Genomic DNA, 18,821 nt, shown 5'->3' with positions numbered 1-18,821 from the left:
TTTCCAGGAGATAGACATGTCTTATATGGGCAGAAAGCTTAAATTCCTGTTAATCTAACTGAACTGTCTAATATTCAGTAATCTTGCTCTGATTTGTCATCCTGAGGTGTGAAATTCTCCTACATTAATTTCACATTTCCACAAACTTCAAAGTGTTTCCTTTCAAATGGTATCAGGAATATGCATATCCTTGCTTCAGGTCCTGAGCTACAGTCAGTTAGATGTCATTTTAGACAGATATTGAAGAAGAAAAAAAAGGGTGGAAGTACGTTGTTAAACGTTGTTGTGTCATTCCCAATCATTTTAAATGCATTGTGTCCACATGTGGTCGTTTTGTGTTTGTATTGTAAAATAAATTAATTTAAAAAAAAGGTATCAACTTGTGCATCACTCATAGTCCTTGTATGAATACGTTGCCTGATAAGAGGGTGTTTACACACAGTTTTCCCTAACGTTGTGCGTTTTGTGTGTGTGCGTTACCGTTGATGTTGTCGCAGTAGTAGAAGTGTTCATCATTGAGGGCAGGACAGGCTGACACCAGCTCCTGTAGCCCAACCTCAGTGATGAGGAGACATCCAGACAGGTTCAGATGCTCCAGGAAAGGAAGACCTCCACGCTGAGACAGCGCCCTGAAACACACACACACTTAGAGTATATAATACACAATCATTTGTACCTACTCACAGTCAATATCAATAACACAAAAAAAGATTTACACAATTTATCCACAGGTATAATACATGTATGTTTGTCGTTTCTTTGAAGAACAGCATCCCAAGCAGTTTTACCTCAAACCCAGGTCTGTAACCCGATAACATCCAGAGAGGCTGAGGAATCTCAGCGAGCGTCGAGCGTCTGACTGATCAGTTCTGTTGTAAAGCTCCAGGCACCGCTGGCCCCCAGAGGAGCATTTAGTCCAAAACTCTGCCCCTGCACTGCCCCTGGTGGTGTAAGACAAACACTGCAGCCCTCCACAAGCCCTCAGGGCCATCTCACCAGTGCAGCAGGTTGAATGGCCACAGCAGGCCTCCCCAAGCCCATACTGCTGCTGCCAGTAGGAGGTGCTATAGCTTGTCCTGAGGCCCCGCCTCCTACTCCTCCTGCAGCAACACGAACCTCCTGGCTTCGTCGCCACAAAGCCTCGCCCCTCAGGGGTAGACACTCCCCCGCGGCGGTTCCACTCTGCTGCATCCTCGATGTCGGCCAGCTCCGAAGGGTCCAGGACCCAGACCCTGGAGGGGCTGCTGCACCGTGTCCCTGTACGCTGCTTGACGATCAGGGCCTGCCTGCTGCCCCCCATCAAATGGAGGAGCCGCTCGTCCAGCAGACTAATGGGAGGCGGGCTCTTCAGAAGCTTGGCTTGCCGGTCAGATCGTTTCTGAGAAATGGACAGCTTCTTCAGGGTGTGGTCAGTGATCTTCTCACAGCCGGATAGGTCCAGGTGCTCAAGAGATGGACATGCCCCCAGAGATGACCAACTGACAGAAAATAAGTGAAAAGAAATCAAAACAATTAGGGGAAAAGAGAGACAAGTTCAATAGTTAATCATACCCTGTAGTCTTCAGCATAATTGGTCTGGCTATGAATGGCATACCTGTCAAAGGCGGAGTCTGTGACATCAGTCTGAGTGAGGTCCAGGTGGGTGAGATTAGGACAGAGACTAAGGATCTGACGCACCTGTGGTAGCAGGACACACATACAGCTCCAGTTAAAGTTTGGACACACCTACTTATTCAAGAGTTTGTTTATTTTTTACTATTTTCTACATTGTAGAATAATAGTGAAGACATCAAAACTATGAAATGACACATATGGAATCATGTAGTAAACAAGAACAGTCATACAAATCAAAACATATGTTATATTTGAGATTCTTCAAAGTAGCCACCCTTTGCACACCTGGAATGCTTTTACAACTGTCTTGAAGGAGTACCCACATATGCAAAGAACTTGTTGGCTGCTTTTCCTTCACTCTGCAGTGAAACTCATCCCAAACCATCTCAATTGGGTTGAGGTCAGAAGATTGTGGAGGCCAGGTCAAATGATAAATAAAGGTTCCATTTTTTATTTTTTTTAACTAGGTAAGTCAGATAAGAATTGAAGGAGTGACCCGGGGAACATATGCAAAGAACTTCAGTTGGCTCCAGCTTTTCCTTCACTAGGCTCTCCCCACCATGAATCTGATGAAACTCACTCTCCCAAACCATCTCAATTGGGTTGAGTTGAAAAACAAAGATTGTGGAGGCCAAGGTCAAATGGATAAATAAGGTTCCATGCTTTTTATTGAATTTTTTTAACTAGGTACCTCCTCCAGTCAGATAAGAATAAATGAATATTTACAATGACAGAACCAAAATCTCACATTTGGACTCACAGTGGGTTAACTGCCTTGTTCAGGGGCAGAGCCTCTTCTTATTATTGGTGTCCTTTAGTAGTGGTTTCTTACCTTGTCTGAACAGTTGATGGGATGTGTCTGTTACTTTAATCCAGCAACATTTATTTGGTTAATGGCCAATTTTTGAGGTGGTATCTGAAACCACAGCAGGCTACCAGCCTCTGTGGTGGTCCCACCATGATTTTTTATGGTTTTTGCTCTGATGAAGCACCATGTCTTAAAGTAACTGTCATTTCCTTCTTGGTCAAATGAGCCCTTACATTTACATTTAAGTCATTTAGCAGACGCTCTTATCCACAACTGATTTGGTCAAATGCATTATGAAAGAAATTCCACAAATTAACTTAAGGCAGACTTATTAAGTGAAATGCATTCCAGGTGACTACCTCATGAAGCTGGTTGAGAGAATGCCAAGAATCAAGGCAAATTGCAAATATAAAACATTTGTGTAACACTTTTTGGTTACTACGTGATTCCATGTGTGTTATTTCATAGTTTTGATGTCTTCACTATTATTCTACAATGTAGAAATAGTCAAAAAATAAAGAAAAATCCTGGAATGAGTAGGTGTCAAAATGTTTGACTGGTACTGTATACAGATCATTAACCTACACTCTGCCATGTAGAGGCTAGTCGGTCTGAAACATCCTTCATTCACACACCAGCTTCTCTCATTACTTAGAGAATAGGAAGCTTTGTATTAGTAGCACTGCTTCATTGGTGTTCTAGGCATATGATCATGAATATTCATACCATCTTACTGGAGACCGTAGAGCTGTAGGCCAGAACGATGGACCTGACAGAGGAACCCACAGCTGGCAGAAGGTTCTGGATCATTTCATTCAGTAGCTTCTTCTCCCTCTGAGCTGAGCTTATAGCCAATGAGTCTTCACAAGTCTCATCTAAACAAGGGAGAAAATGGGTACACCAGAGATGAGGTAATAGGACAAGACATCCAGAAAATCACCCTAACAGTTCATCCAAATCTGTAAACACTGTCACTTCAATCAAGCTATGCATTTTCCCTGGATCAATCCTTTAGATGTACTCCTGACAAACACATTAGACTGACTGGGGTTGACACCGTTAGGAGTAGAGGTCGACCGATTATGATTTTTCAACGCCGATACAGATTATTGGACGACCAAAAAAAGCTGATACCGATTAAATCACATTTTTTAAAATATATTTGTAATAATGACAATTACAACAATACTGAATGAACACTTAGTTTAACTTATTATAATACATCAATAAAATCAATTTGGCCTCAAATAAATAATGAAACGTGTTCAATTTGGTTTAAATAATGCAAAAACAAAGTGTTGGAGAAGAAAGTAAAAGTGCAATATGTGCCATGTAAACAAGCTAACCTAAGTTCCTTGCTCAGAACATGAGAACATATGAAAGCTGGTGGTTCCTTTTAACATGAGTCTTCAATATTCCCAGGTAAGAAGTTTTAGGTTGAAGTTATTATAGGAATTATAGGACTATTTCTCTCTATACCATTTGTATTTCACATACCTTTGACTATTGGATGTTCTTATAGGCACTATAGTATTGCCAGTGTAACAATATAGCTTCCGCCCCTCTCCTCGCCCCAACCTGGGCTCGAGCCAGGAACACATCGACAACAGCCACCCTCGAAGCATCGTTACCCATCGCTCCACAAAAGCCGCGGCCCTTGCAGAGAAAGGGGAACAACTACTTCAAGGTCTCAGAGTGAGTGATGTCACCGATTGAAACACTATTAGCGCACACCCCGCTAACTAGCTAGCCATTTCACATTGGTTACACCAGCCTAATCACGGGAGTTGATAAACAGCTCAATGCTTGAAGCACAGCGAAGAGCTGCTGGCAAACGCACGAAAGTGCTGTTTGAATGAATGCTTAAGAGCCTGCTGCTGCCTACCATCGCTCAGTCAGACTGCTCTGTCAAATATCAAATCATAGACTTAATTATAACACAGAAATATGAGCCTCAGGTCATTAATATGGTCCAGAAACTATCATTTCGAAAACAAAACATTTATTATTTCAGTGAAATAGGGAACCGTTCCATATTTTATCTAACGGGTGGCATCCCTATGTCTAAATATTGCTGTTACATTGTACAACCTTCAATGTTGTCAGAATTATGTACAATTCTGGCAAATTAATTGTGGTCTTTGTTAGGAATAAATGGATTTCACAGAGTTCGCAACGAGCCAGGTGGCCCAAACTGCTGCATATACCCTGACTGCTTGCACGGAAAGCAAGAGAAGCGACAATTTCCATAGTTATAAGAAATTAATGTTAGCAAGCAATATTAACTAAATATGCAAGTTTCAAAATACATACTTGTGTATTGATTTTAAAGAAAGGCATTGATGTTTAGGTACACATTGGTGCAACGACAGTGCTTTTTTAGCGAATACGCTTGTTAAATCATCACCCGTGGGGTGAGGGGTGCAATGTAAGGCAGGTGGTTAGAGCATTGGACTAGTAACGGAAGGTTGCAAAAACGAATCCCCGAGCTGACAAGGTAAAAATCGTTCTGCCCCTGAACAAGGCAGTTAACCCACCGTTCCTAGGCCGTCTTTGAAAATAAGAATGTGTTCTTAACTGACTTGTCTAGTTAAATAAAGGTGTAAAAAAGTATTATATATAATGTCATATATTTATGTATTTTTTTTTAAAATTCTTTTTTAAAAATATATTATTTTTATTCTTCTTATTTATATTGATATACATATATTTTTTTAAATATTTTTTTAATAAATCGGCAACTCTGTGTCCAAAAATACAGATTGTTATGAAATCGGCCCTAATTAAATCGGCCATTCCGATTATTCGGTCGACCTCTAGTTACGAGGCTGAAAGAGCTCACCAGACTCATCCACATCTGCATCCTCATCCCACTCCTGGTAGGCCTTGCCCTCATCCTGCAGACTCTTCACCCACTCCTCATCCGGTTCCTGATTCAGATCAGCTGGGGGGCCACGATAGTGATCCCCTGGGAAACAGACAGATGGCACTGTCTTATTTCTTATCAGTGTCTTATTTCTTTAAGGGGAAAAACAAGTGTCAAAATATTTTATTGCCAGCTTTTACAGTGTTACCTGCTTCAACATCAGTGAGGGAAAAAGTATAAAAGGTCAACACTGATATCTCCGTACCTCTGGCCCAGCGTACAGGGTAGAGGTGCCTCCACAGAGAGCCGGTCTTGGCCAGGTCGGACCAGGCTGAGGACACCTGGCCACAGTGACACAGGTCCTCAGGACCCAGGTAGCGGAACAGATGCAGCAGGATCTCTGTAGGTAGCTGGGAGATGTGGGTGGAGCACAGATCTTTCTCTAGTTCTGAGGATTGATAACCATAGTCAGTGTAGTGTACAACACATGCTGAACTCAAGTGCTAATGAAAGGTTACTTAAGTAATGCTTCTCTACAGTTCGGAGTAAAAAGACCTAAGAATAATTGCTAGACCACAGCAACAGAAGTGTGATTCAGCCGTCTGTAGAAATGTTTTTGGTAAGCATTAAAGCCACACCTCGACAAACATTTGGTTCTGGGAAATTTGGCCAACTCATTTCCTAATGTACTGACCACATCCTCCAATATAGCGTAGTTATGACTACGTTCAAGTTGAGAAGTGTGTTGCTGAAGGAGATATTAGGTAAAGGGATTGCATGGTGATAGATGTCATATGGAGGAGGCTGTGTATGCTGGGGAGAATACAGGTGAATCATAGCCGTCACCAAGATGTAGGTGTGCACTCTAGAGAAGGCAATAAAGGGGTCTGTGACTCACTGTCAGTCTTCTCGTGGTCAGCATACTTGAAGGCCTTGTGCAGCTCCTCTGCCTGGCTCCACAGACTGAGCCCCTTCAGCACTTCTGCTGCACAGTCCCATCGCTGCTGGCTACAGTGCTGTGCCATCACCTGCTTCTTGAGTTCTTTCAGCTCCTCATAGGTGAAGTACTGCATCAGCATGGGCTGGAACACCTGGAATAGACCCCATTACATAACACATATAAAGCAATCAATTATTATGAGCTAGGCAGAAAGACCAAGAGTTGAACAGAATATCTTATTTGCTGGTAGTGTTATGATATGGAGGGAAGGGTACTGTTAGGACACATGCGTTTTGTCTATGCAGATTACACTTCCACACTCCATTCCCCCAGGAGGCAGCAGCAACCTTGTCCAGATGCTGAGTCTGGATGATTTGCACATCATGTGCTGACAATTAGGGTGATCGCCAGTCATCGTCCCAGTTTTACAAGCCTTGAGGCTGCTGGATTTGTTTGGCAGCCATGAGGCTTTTCATTTGATTTTGAGTCTAGTTTGGGCATGCCTGTTTGTAGGTTTCTGTTTTGTACGTTACTATCTGAACAACTAATACACCGCTTGTGCTCGCCGACCCAAAGGAGTCAAGACAGAGCTGGGCACATACTCTTGTTTCTCACAAATGCACACATTAATTCAGGTTACAGACCATGTAACTAGGCCTAGGACCACTAAAAGTGAGTGCAACAATATCCATAGGCTAGTTATGCGTTTTGTGACCGTACCCATTCATGGACAGAACACCATATAACAAACATGTATTAATAATTGGTAACACTTTATTTGGATAGTCCATCTAGTAACCTTAACCTTTATCTTAAACTTAGCCTTTATTCTAACCCTAACCCTAACAATCAGTTGCTTATCACAACAGATCATTTTTTGATAGTATGACCATATGTATAGGATCAACAAATGGACTATCCAAATAAAGTGTGACCTAAATCATTTACACAGTGAGTCCTACATCCGAATACCTCAACTTAATTATTACAAATTACATTATTTAATCATACCTCTTCCTCCTCCTTCATGTGGGGTAAGAAGTCCTGTGTGAATGCCTCCAGTCGCTCTTTCAGTTGCCGGGCATAGTTCAGCTGCTCATACTCGCTCTGCAATTATATCGTAATCATGACATCATACACGACTGACTGTCATTCACTCCATTTAAATAAATGCCATCAATCCTCAGCTTCGGTCAGATCCAACCACACAATCGTAACAGTCAAACACTAAAGAGTGAACAGACCAATAAAATACTAACAAATACTTTCACTTGTAGGATAAGAAAATTATTAACAGGAGAAACTGAAAAATACCATCCGTAACTTTTTTCATCCAATATTCCATTGATGAATCTGCAGAGACTTAATTGCATTTACAAACAATATCTTTTTTATCGGAGCTGAAATTAAAACATTTCCTGTCCTGGTTGAAGACCAAGTACAGATTACCAAATTCTGCTCTTACAAAAGGAAATTCCACCGTTTAGTAAGAGCAGATTATGATTGGGACAGACTCAGAACAGATGTTAAAATGTACACCATTGCGCCATTCAGGACAGGCCATTTCTTGTTTGTACATGGCTACAACATTTGTCTCCAAAAGCTCCGGAAACAGGTCACAGGAACAATTCTGCCTGGAACCAAAATAGGCCAGCAGTCTCGCTCTCTCAAAACAGCTTGTGGGGTCTATAAACGGAGTGTCCCTGTAATGTTGACAGGCCCAGTAAAACGACTAACCAAAATCTAAAACTGGCATTTTGCAGGTCAGGAAAGTCCATATAGGCGTTTCTAACATAATGCCAAAAATTGAACAGATTCCCTTATAAGGAATTGAGGAATAATTATTATTGTTCAATAATGTGTTGTTTAAAAACACCGGTTTCACTAAAAAAGGTAACAGGAAACGTAGCTGAGGAACGCTCAACTCCGTTGTCTTATATCGAGGAAGAGATGAGTTTGGATAACTGTTCACGGGATTTGCTAGCAACATATTTGAGCCACCATCAGTCGATTCTTGTAAAAATGTAAATTCTGTAAACACTTATCTGTACCTATGTTTGTCCAGTACAACTGCAGTCCTTCCGCGGGATGCTGAAATTCATACTTTTAATTCAACTTTAGCGACTACAACCACCGACTAATTTCCTTGTTGCTCGTACTATGTAAGCTGAGATGCAATTGGGTCTGTGCTATCCAGAATCCTTGGGACGTCCCTACCCCATTTAAGTTAAATGGTTAAGGTTAGGGGTTAAAGTTAGAGTTTAGGGTTGGGACATCCCAAGGATCCCGGATAGTAAGGACCAAATTGCATCTCAGCTTACGTTGTGCAAGCAACGAGGAAAAGGTCGGTGGTTGTATTCGCTAAATGGAAGGACTGTAGCTGTACAGTACAAACAAAGGTACAGGTAAGTGTTTTCAGAATTGACATTTTTACAAGACTCGACTGATGGTGACTCAATAATGTTGCTAGTAAATCCCGCAACCAGTTATCAAAATTAAACTCTGCCTCGATATAAGAGAACAGTGTTGAGCGTTTCTCAGTTACAGGAAACCAAGACCTTCCTTATCTAACAAGGTGTTGTTAAAATTACATGTCTGAAGGATGAATCACTACAGGGATAGGCTATCATTTCAGTTCAGACATGACTCAGTGATACACAACACAAAGCCCAAGGAGCAAGAGGGATAATTTGTGAGTCTTGTCATAAATGTTATGTTGGTGGCAGTACTTTTGCTGATATCATTAGTGGAGTCACCTTAACGCTTTTCAGTCCTTTCTCAAACAGGGACAACATCTCTGAGAGCTTGTTATCGGAGTGCACATTATACACAGTGCAGCTGCGCTGTTGCAACAGGCCGATGATATACTCGTTTTCAATCTGTTCGTGCATCTTGAACTCCTTGAAGGTGGCACACAGTGACTGAAGAAATGAGCGGAAGTCATTGTTGTTGGAGAAGTTGGTATGTGACAGCTGTGGTATAAAGGAAATAAAGAACATGTCAAAGTTTCTCAGTAATAGCAGACCTGCACACAACCATAGCAACAGAACTGTGGACATGCCTGTATGAGTGGAACTAAGCCTCATTATTAACGTGACCTTAGCTATGCTCCCTCTAATTCTTCCATTTCTCTCGGCGGACCTGAGCCCTAGGACCACGTGTCTCCTGGCTGTCCCCAGTCCGCATGGTCATACTCTGATCCAGTTTCTGATGTTCTGCCTGCGGCAATGGAACCCTAACATGTTCACTGGATGTGCGAACTTGTACCGGACTTGCTGCTCTCTCCCTCTCCACCGCATTTGCTGTCTCGACCTCTAAATGCCTGGCTATGAAAAGCCAACTGACATTTACTCATTTACTCCTGATTTGCTGACATGTTGCACCCTCTATAACCACTGATTATTATTTGACGTCTTAAAGAACGATCTGGATCTGTGCACTTATAACCTCCACACAGCACAGCCAGAAGAGGACTGGTCACCCCTTAGATCCTGGTTCCTCTAGTTTTCTTCCTAGGTTCCTGCCTTTCTTGGGAGTTTTTCCCAAGCCAGCGTGCTTCTACATTTGCATTGCTTGCTTGCTTGCTTGCTTACTCTTTGGGGGTTTAGGCTGGGTTTCTGTATAAGCACTTTGTGAGATCTGATGGTGTAAAGGGCTTTATAAATACATTTGATTGATTAATGCCCGCAGAACCGTTCATTCCGCTGTTCATTGCTTGGACGGACACAACGTAGCTTGCTAGCTAGGTCATGCATGAATTGTATTGTGTTTTGCTCATGCCATGTTATGACGTTAGGTAACGGGAAAACAGTATTAACTAGCTAGCCACACTGTAATGATTTAGCTAGCTAACTAAGATATCGTGTTGCATAACAACAGGGTTAGCAAACTTCAGACTCGTCTTCGGCAGCCACGTAACTAGCTAGAACTAAAGTGTTTGTTACCTACTAAATAGCCAAGTTAGCTACACTAGTTATCCTGTCATTACCTAGCTAGGTCAGCTTGCTAAGAAACTGGTTGAGACCTTTCCCAACTAGCCAGCGACTGACATACTGTAGCTAACTACTATGCCAAAAACACACCCATTTCTCTGACCAGCTAACGTTGGCTAGCTAAACCACTGCGTTAGCAGCAGACGATAGCTAGCTTTTTGAGCAAATTCTCAATTCATATTCCTCCATACACACCTTCTCGCAGTAAAGTCCTACCAACTGTTTCATTCGCCAATGTGGACCAGTAAAAACATCCACCTCGTCGGGAAAAGGTGCCATCTTTACTCCATAAAAGCTAGTCAGCACTGACGTTGCACGCTAGCTAACTGGTTATTTTAGCATTGGTGAAGTCAGAATGGGCATGCGCACTCCACTGTCATGTGACATATTCGGTGGAATTAGGAATTAGAATACTACACTGAACAAAAATCTAAACGCAACATGTAAAGAAAGGTGTTTGTTCCATGTTTCATGAGCTGAAATAAAATATCCCAGAAATGTTCCATACGCACATAAATCTTATCTCAAATGTTGTGCACATTTGTCAGTGAGCATTTCTCCTTTGCCAAAATAATCCATCCACTTGACATGTGTGGCATTTCAAGAAATGTATTACACAGCATGATCATTGCACAGGTGCACAATGTGCTGTAGACTGGAAAAGGCCACTCTAAAATGTGCAGTTTTCACACAACACAATGCCACAGATGTCTCAAGTTTTGAGAGAGCATGCAATTGGCATGCTGACTGCAGGAATGTTAACCAGAGCTGTTGCAAGATAACAGAATGTTCATTTCTCTACCATAAACTGCCTCCAAAATTGTTTTAGAGAATTTCACAGTACATCTAACAGGCCTCACAACCTGAAATGTGCTCTTCATTGATGAATCCCGATTTCAACTGTACCAGACAGATGGCAGACATCGTGAATGGCATCTTGTGGGCGAGTGGTTTGCTGATGTCAACGTTGGAAACAAAGTTCCCCATGGTGGCGATGGGGTTATGGTATGTGCAGGCACAAGCTATTGACAACAAACATAATTGCATTTTATCGATTGCAATTTGAATGCACAGAGCTACTGTGACGAGATCCTGAGGCCCATTGTCATGCCATTCATCCGCCACCATCACCTCATCTTTCATGATAGTCCATGATAATGCACAGCCCCATGTCGTAAGGATCTGTACACAATTCCTGAAATCTGAAAATGTCCCAGTTCTTCCATGGTCTGCATACTCACCCGACATGTCATCAATTGAGCATGTTTGGGATGCTCTGGATCGACGTGTACGACAGCGTGTTCGAGTTCCCGCCATATCCAGCAACTTTGCACAGCCATTGAAGATGAATGGGACCACATTCCACAGGCCACAATCAACAGCCTGATCAACTCTATGCAAAGGAGATGTGTCGCGCTGCATGAGGCAAATGGTGGTCACACCAGATACTGACTGGTTTTCTGATCCAAGCCCCTACCTTTTTTTTAAGTATCTGTGATCAGCAGATGCATATCTGTATTCTCAGTCATGTGAAATCTATAGATTAGGACATAATACATTTATTTCAATTTACTGATTTCCATATATGAACTCCAACTCACTAAAATCTTTGAAAATGTTGCATGTTGCATTTATATTATTGTTCCGTGTAGCTAATAATTTAATAGGATCTCTATGGCGTTTTTGAAAACTCTTGTGTTACTTTGATATAAATATTTTTCTGTTGTAGATAATTCCTCAGATCTTATGGATTTTAGAAATGAACTACACCGCATCGGACATTGGCATTTATTTCAATAATCTTAGTTTCTAAGTTTGTGCTTTTTATTGGCAAAGAGTGTGCTGGACTGACTTACATTTGGTGCGGCAGGTAGCCTAGTGGTTAGAGTGTTGGGCCAGTAACCGAAAGCTTGCTAGATTGAATCCCTCAGCTGACAAGGTAAAAATCTGTTGTTCTGCCCCAGAACAAGGCCGTTAACCTGCTGTTCCTAGGCCTTCACTGTAAAAAATAAATTGTTCTTAACTGACTTGCCTAGTTAAATTAAGGTTAAAATAAAACATGTCGTTTCTAATGTTGGCCAGTAGGTGACGCTCCTCCCCAACTATTTGTGCAGGTGAGGTGATGGGCATTTTCATTTTACTGTATTATCATGTACTACCAGTCTAGTTTGGTGAGGCATCTTAAGTTATTAATTCACAGCAACTCTGTATCACATTGGAAGGTACAGTATATCTGTTTTATAATAAATAAATACAAAATAAATAAGTAAGAAGATGTATAACCAATGTTGTATAGCCTGAGGCCTAAATTCTCAAATATAAGCTTTTCTTTTTGAGCATTAAAGAACATTGACACAGATATTACCATTCATTTATTTTTATTCATTCTTGTATGCAATTGGTATACTTCCTTCTTACTCATACAGCATATAATTTGTATAATTTGTTGTAAATGATTGCTGTTAGAATTGGGTGCCGTTTATAATCCCAAACAGACAAACCCCCATATACTTCTTTTCAATGTAAAAAGAGGATTTCAAAAAGCATCATATTTTTATAATAATCATTTTCATTTATTTCATGCGGCATAATTTCATCCCGGACTGTACTTTTATCCAGAAAACAGGATAGAGTGGTTGAGTGAATGTAGTTTGTACTCTATAGAGGAGGGTCATTGTGTCAGTAATGTTATAGAACGTTAGCGATCCAGCCTTGTGATCCAAGTAGAGCCCTATTTTCTTAGAAGGCCAAAAAGGTAGTTGTTTAGTCTGTTTAGTATTCTCCCAAACACAGCGACCAAACACATCCAAACTCCAGGTCTGTTCATGAAAGTTTAAAATCCAATCAAAATGATCATGAGTAGGACACTTCTTTCTGTTTATCCCCTTATATGCAACACCCATAACAACCTGTACTCCACTCCATTCAACTTCCCAGTAACAGCGGCCTGACAGAGCCTCTCTACACAGTACTACAGCATTGTTTACAAATCTCTCTGGGTGGTCAGGATAAGGCAGTGCCACATCCTTCCATACAGCCTCTTTGTTGTCTTTGGAGAGAAGGAGGTTTTTATGTGCAGTGTTTAGGTCCAATGTGAGCTGACAGGCATCTGATGGTAAGAAATCAGATATGATGAACCCATACAACAAGTATTGATCTGTCTGCCTGTTGTTTGTCTTCCATACTTACATTTCAAAAACTCCTCCCTTGTTGTTGGTACTGTACTCTCCACAAACTTTTCTTTTACTTGGGGTAGAGCTAGAGGGATACAGAAATAATGAACTAAAGACAGTCAATTGTGTTGCAATTAGTCTCAAGATAAACTGTGATTGTGCTGATGTAATTTTAGTGCAAATGTGTGGTGAAAATTGGCTCACGTGGACTGGGATTTGATGCCTGCAGAATATGAACATCTTGTACTGTGGAAACGGATATATAGTCCAAGTGAGTATAACAATGTAATTTAGCCATTCTATACAGATTCAGGTATGCATACAGAAGTCTGTTCATTTGTTGTTTTTTAATTAGGTTTACTCAATTATAATGAAGGAAAGCTATTGATTGGTCAGTGGAGATGGTTTGAGTGTAGTAACAAGAGATTTGACAAGTTTGGTTTGTTTGTTGCAAACCTTTTTTAGAGATTTTTACGAAGGTCCCTTTGCAGATGTCCTCCAATCGCTGTTTCAGTTCAGCCACAGATTTCTTCACGCCTTCAAAAGACACTTGTTGGCTGACATTGATGCTGCATGACTCTCCACATCCAGGGAGGGCTAGGATTGATTGACAGCTCTATAGACACAGACAGGCAATCTTAACATACAAGTTGGATCCTGACAAATTCAAAGTGAAACAAAGTACCAGAGGAATTGTGTGTGAATTTGGCAAAAAAATATATATTTTAATGAAGAGTCATTTTATCCAGGAGTTTTGATAGTGCCAATATTACCTGGAGGAAAATAATAGAATCTTTTATTTTTGACAACTGCCCAAGCTCAGCATCTCTCCTCCTCAACTCTGCAATCTCCTTTTGCAACTGGTCAACCTGCTCTTCAGCCTGGCCCACAGCAGCATTCTCCTGTGATCTGATCAGTCTTTTCACATCAGAGTGCCACTTCTCAACAGAGCGGATCATTTCATCAAAGACCTTGTCACTGTCTTCCACAGCTACCTGTGCTGAGTACTGTAGGGAGGCACACACAAAAAGAGAGTGGGAGAGAGAGCAGCAGTCTTCTCATACAGACCTCTCATACAGCTCTGAACACTGAACTTATCAGATGATTGGTTGGAGAAGAGCTTCAGTTGTCAGAAGTTGAAGTTCTCTCATCAATACTCACTGTGAGAGACTCCATGGCCTGCTTCAACCGCAATAGCTCCTTCTCTTTCCTCTTGATTACTTGCTTGGATTTCTTGTGTGCCTCCTTCAGTTCTTTCTGTAGATCCAAAACTCTTATGAGTGAAAATTATATGGGATTTCATTGGAATGGTGCTGTAAACCTTGGGAGGTTCGGGCGGCGTTTTGTTTACTCTCTAGCTACTGTTTAATTGCTATGTGGACTTCAGACTAGGTCTTATCTCTTTTACCAGTGTAGATACTGAAGCATAAGGCTACAGTTTCAAGTGTTTAATCCAGCACTTTTTTTATTTGATTTTAAGTCATAAAAAACATGTAGAAGCAGTCTCAGAGATCTTACCTGTTTTTCTGAGCTTTCAGCTACAGCTGAAACGGTTTCATGGCCTTTGTGTACACCCATCAAACACTCATAGCAGATACAACGTTGATCGGTACGGCAGTAAACCTCCAGCAGTTTGTCATGCTGGGAGCAGATCTTCTCCTGTAGCTGTATGGAGGCTTCCTCAAGCCTGTGTCGTTTTCCTGGGTTTAGCTTGTCATGAAGCTTGAGGTGTGTTTCACAGTACGAGGCCAGGCACAGAAGACAAGACTTGATGGCTTTCTGCTTTCTCCCAGTACAGACATCACACACAATATCCCCTGGTTCAGCATAACTAGGAACACAAGGGTCAGCTTGGAGTTCTTCAGTCTTCTTTAGTCTTTCCACTACCTCTGCAAACATGGTATTTTTGTTCAGAGCAGGCCTTGTGGTGAATATCTGTCTACACTGAGGACAGCTGTAGACACCTGTCTGGTGATTTAGACTCCAGTAGTCCTTTATACAGCCCATGCAGTAACTGTGTCCACAAGGAATGGTCACAGGCTCCTTCAGTAGATCCAGACAAATTGAACAAGTGAATTGTTCTTCACCAAATAATGAACAAGACTCAGCCATTTTAGAGATTGTGGCCGAGACTAATGTTTATCTTCTGTGTCAGGGCTGGTTCCGGTGTAGTGCAACGATCTGAATTCCTATTCGTTCTGAAAAACGACATTTCCTGTTTTGCCTGCACAGCTGGGGGGTGTGGTACACACTCCAGTACAGTAGGTGGCAGCCAGTGGTGTAAAGCACTTAAGTAAAAATACTTTAAAGTACGAGTAAGTCGTTTTTTGGTGTATCTGTACCCTACTATTTATATTTTTGACAACTTTTACTCCACCACATTCCTAAAGAAAAGATGTACTTTTACTCCTATACATTTTCCCTGACACCTAAAAGAACTAGTTGCATTTTGAATCCTCAGGCAGGGGACAGAAATATGGTTAAATTAATGCACCTATTAATATAACACGTTGTCATCGCTACTGCCTCTGATCTGGCAGACTCACTAAAGTCTGAGTGTTGAAGCATGCCCCTGTCTTTACAGACAAAAAAGAAAATCATACCATCTGGTTTGCTTAATAGGAATTTTACTCAAGTATTACAATCGAGTACTTTTGTTTGCGGACTAATACCATAAAAGAAGAAGCGATTTTTATCAAGTTCTCCATCTGGGGCTTGAATGTGTACTAGTCGGCTATGCTCAACGATAAGTTAATAGTTTTTCTCTTAGCTCTATAATTCAACAAAATAAATATACTGCTCTCTGACTGCTCACAGCTACCAATAATGCTGTTCTGAATTGGTTTGTTTAATAATAGGGTCAACTTCCAAGTTGACCCTATTAAAGTGTATGTAAAGTGTATGTAAAATTCAGACTTCAACTGTATTTGACCTAAACCCTCCCTGAATGTTTTTTAAAAAAACAAGTGACCCTCCCCTATACACCAAATAATAATTCAAACATTTTGTGGATAGCAGACAACATGCCAACTGTTTACCCTCACTTCCAGGACAGACCAGAAACTTAAATATGCCATTTTTGAAACTGTTCTTTGTCCTGTAAACATTACATGGCAACGTGGGAATTTGAATAGTGCACAGGGCTGCGGGCCGGAAGGTTGTGGGTTCCCAGACCATGGTGGACAAGAATAGGGGTGGAAAGATATTCTATATAGAAAAAGCATGAATCTATCATCGAATTTGCCTTTTATAAAGAGAGATATGTCAATGTGTTCACCTTATCATATTTCTCCAATGCCAAATCCATGTCTTATTTGCAACGAAACTGTCCCTGTTTGAGAATAACGAAATCTGAGACGTCATTAGGTATCTGACAATGGTACATTTAAAAGTGAAGCCCACCTCTCCACTCCAGACAGATAATGCCTACCGACGCAGAAAAATGTAAGCTTTAATTGCTGGCTACTCTTCTTCCATGGCTTAACCCAACGAGAGAAGGTCAAGTGTTTCCCTAAAAACTTCTGGGTTTAAACATCTTCTATTGTACAGAAAGTGAATAGCTCAATCAATTGATAGTGGCAGAATTAGATTACTTCTCAAGCCGTCAGCCTCTGAATGTCAAAGAAACGAAACAATGATATCCCCATATGCATCGGAATCGTGTCGTTCCCAGGTATTTTACAGCTTGTTTCTAGCGTAAAGGACCAAAGCGCTGTTATAGATCACTTTATATAATCAGATCAGTTTTATTTTCTTCAATATCTTATAACAATGGGTAGGCCTGTGCTTTTCTACATTTTCTTTAATAAAAGGTAGGCCTACCTTTTAAACTCAATTGGAGTTTTGGTTTTAACTAAACAGCCCTTCACTGATACGGAGTAAGCTATTTAAAGATGCATGGTGCATGTGTAACAGTATACTTTTAAACCGTCCCCTCGCCCATACCCGGGCGCGAACCAGGGACCTTCTGCACACATCAACAACAGTCATCCACGAAGCATCGTTACCCATCGCTCCACAAAAGCCACGGCCCTTGCAGAGCAAGGGGAATTACTACTTCAAGGTCTCAGAGCAAGTGACGTAACCGATTGAAACGCTATTTAGCGCACACCGCTAACTAAGCTAGCCGTTTCACATCCGTTACACTCACCCCCCTTTTGACCTTCCTCCTTTTTCCGCAGCAACCAGTAATCCGGGTCACGGCACCAATGTAACAGTATACTTTTAAACCGTCCCCTCGCCCATACCCGGGCGCGAACCAGGGACCTTCTGCACACATCAACAACAGTCATCCACGAAGCATCGTTACTCATCGCTCCACAAAAGCCGCGGCCCTTGCAGAGCAAGGGGAATTACTACTTCAAGGTCTCAGAGCAAGTGACATAACCGATTGAAACGCTATTTAGCGCACACCGCTAACTAAGCTAGCCGTTTCACATCCGTTACACATGGTGGGTGGAGGATTTAATGACAAATCCATGGATATAAAGTGCCTTCGGAAAGTATTCAGACCCCTTAACTTTTTCCACATTTTGTTACATTACAGCCTTATTCTAAAAGTGATTAAATACAAATAAATCCTAATAAATCTACACACAATACCGCGTAATGACAAATCGAAATCAGGTTGTTCAAAATTTTTGCAGATGTATTAAAAATAAGAAAACAAAAATACCTGATTTACATAAGTATTCAGACCCTTTGCTATGAGACTCGAAGTTGAGCTCAGGTGCATCCTGTTTCCATTGATAATCCTTGAGATGTTTGTACAACTTGATTGGAGTTCACATGTGGTAAATTCAATTGATTGGACATGATTTGGAAAGGCACACACTTGTCTATATAAGGTCCCACAGTTGAGAGTGATTGTCAGAGCAAAAACCAAGCCACAAGGTTGAAGGAATTGCCCGTAGAGCTCTAAGACAGGATTGTGTCGAGGCACAGATCTGGGGAAGTCTACGAAAATATTTATGCAACACTGAAGGTCCCCTAAGGACACAGTGGCCTTCATTCATTCTTAAATGGAAGAAGTTCGGAACCACCAAGACTCTTCCTGGAGCTGGCCGCCCGTCCAAACTGAGCAATCGGGGGAGAAGGGCCTTGGTCATGGAGGTGACCAAGAACCCCATGGTGACTCTGAAAGAGCTCTAGAGTTCCTCTGTGGAGATGGGAGAACCACTCCTCAGTAAAAGGAACATGACAGCCCGCTTGGAATTTGCCACAAGGCACCTAAAGACTCTCCGAACATGAGAAACAAGATTCTCTGGTCTGATGAAACCAAGATTGAACTCTTTGGCCTGAATGCCAAGCATCACGTCTGGAGAAAACCTGGCATCATCACTACAGTGAAGCATGGTGGTGGCAGCATCATGCTGTGGGGATATTTTTCAGTGGCAGGGACTGGGAGACTAGTCAGGATCGAGGGAAA

At 41.5% G+C, this 18,821-nt stretch overlaps 2 protein-coding genes across 5 annotated transcripts in view; both read right to left on the bottom strand.

Annotated features, from left to right (window-relative positions):
- The window catches only part of LOC118359054 (F-box/LRR-repeat protein 5-like), a 33,802-nt gene extending 23,218 nt beyond the window's left edge, over positions 1-10,584 (bottom strand). For 2 of the 3 annotated variants that reach the window (XM_035737259.2, XM_035737260.2), the window contains exons 1-10: positions 10,416-10,584; positions 8,985-9,200; positions 7,240-7,335; positions 6,187-6,379; positions 5,554-5,736; positions 5,265-5,390; positions 3,149-3,297; positions 1,595-1,677; positions 789-1,478; positions 481-629 (exon numbers count right to left, since the gene is read on the bottom strand). In XM_035737259.2, coding sequence (XP_035593152.1) covers positions 481-629; positions 789-1,478; positions 1,595-1,677; positions 3,149-3,297; positions 5,265-5,390; positions 5,554-5,736; positions 6,187-6,379; positions 7,240-7,335; positions 8,985-9,200; positions 10,416-10,499 — 1,969 coding nt within the window. In that variant the 5' untranslated portion in view covers positions 10,500-10,584. Of the gene's footprint in view, positions 1-480; positions 630-788; positions 1,479-1,594; positions 1,678-3,148; positions 3,298-5,264; positions 5,391-5,553; positions 5,737-6,186; positions 6,380-7,239; positions 7,336-8,984; positions 9,243-10,415 lie in introns of those variants that run through there. The other variant, XM_035737261.2, reaches the window with a different exon arrangement.
- A 2,003-nt stretch (positions 10,585-12,587) lies between these two features.
- Positions 12,588-15,562, bottom strand: LOC118359053 (tripartite motif-containing protein 16-like). Of its 2 annotated transcripts, XM_035737257.2 has the most exons (7): positions 14,912-15,562; positions 14,555-14,650; positions 14,167-14,400; positions 13,850-14,009; positions 13,598-13,639; positions 13,410-13,478; positions 12,588-13,329 (listed from the first exon to the last, which is right to left on the bottom strand). In XM_035737257.2, the coding sequence occupies exons 1-7, from the start codon at positions 15,503-15,505 to the stop codon at positions 12,794-12,796; spliced, it is 1,731 nt and encodes a 576-aa protein (XP_035593150.1). In that variant the 5' UTR covers positions 15,506-15,562; the 3' UTR covers positions 12,588-12,793. The 2 variants fall into 2 exon arrangements, with proteins under 2 accessions (XP_035593150.1, XP_035593151.1); XM_035737258.2 differs by having other exon boundaries at positions 13,161-13,478.
- Positions 15,563-18,821: the final 3,259 nt, after the last annotated feature.

The sequence above is a fragment of the Oncorhynchus keta genome, chromosome 26 (genome assembly GCF_023373465.1).
Source record: "Oncorhynchus keta strain PuntledgeMale-10-30-2019 chromosome 26, Oket_V2, whole genome shotgun sequence".
Taxonomy (NCBI): Eukaryota; Metazoa; Chordata; class Actinopteri; order Salmoniformes; family Salmonidae; genus Oncorhynchus; species Oncorhynchus keta.
Note: the sequence above shows the minus strand (reverse complement) of the source record. Positions and strands in the feature narration are given on the sequence as shown.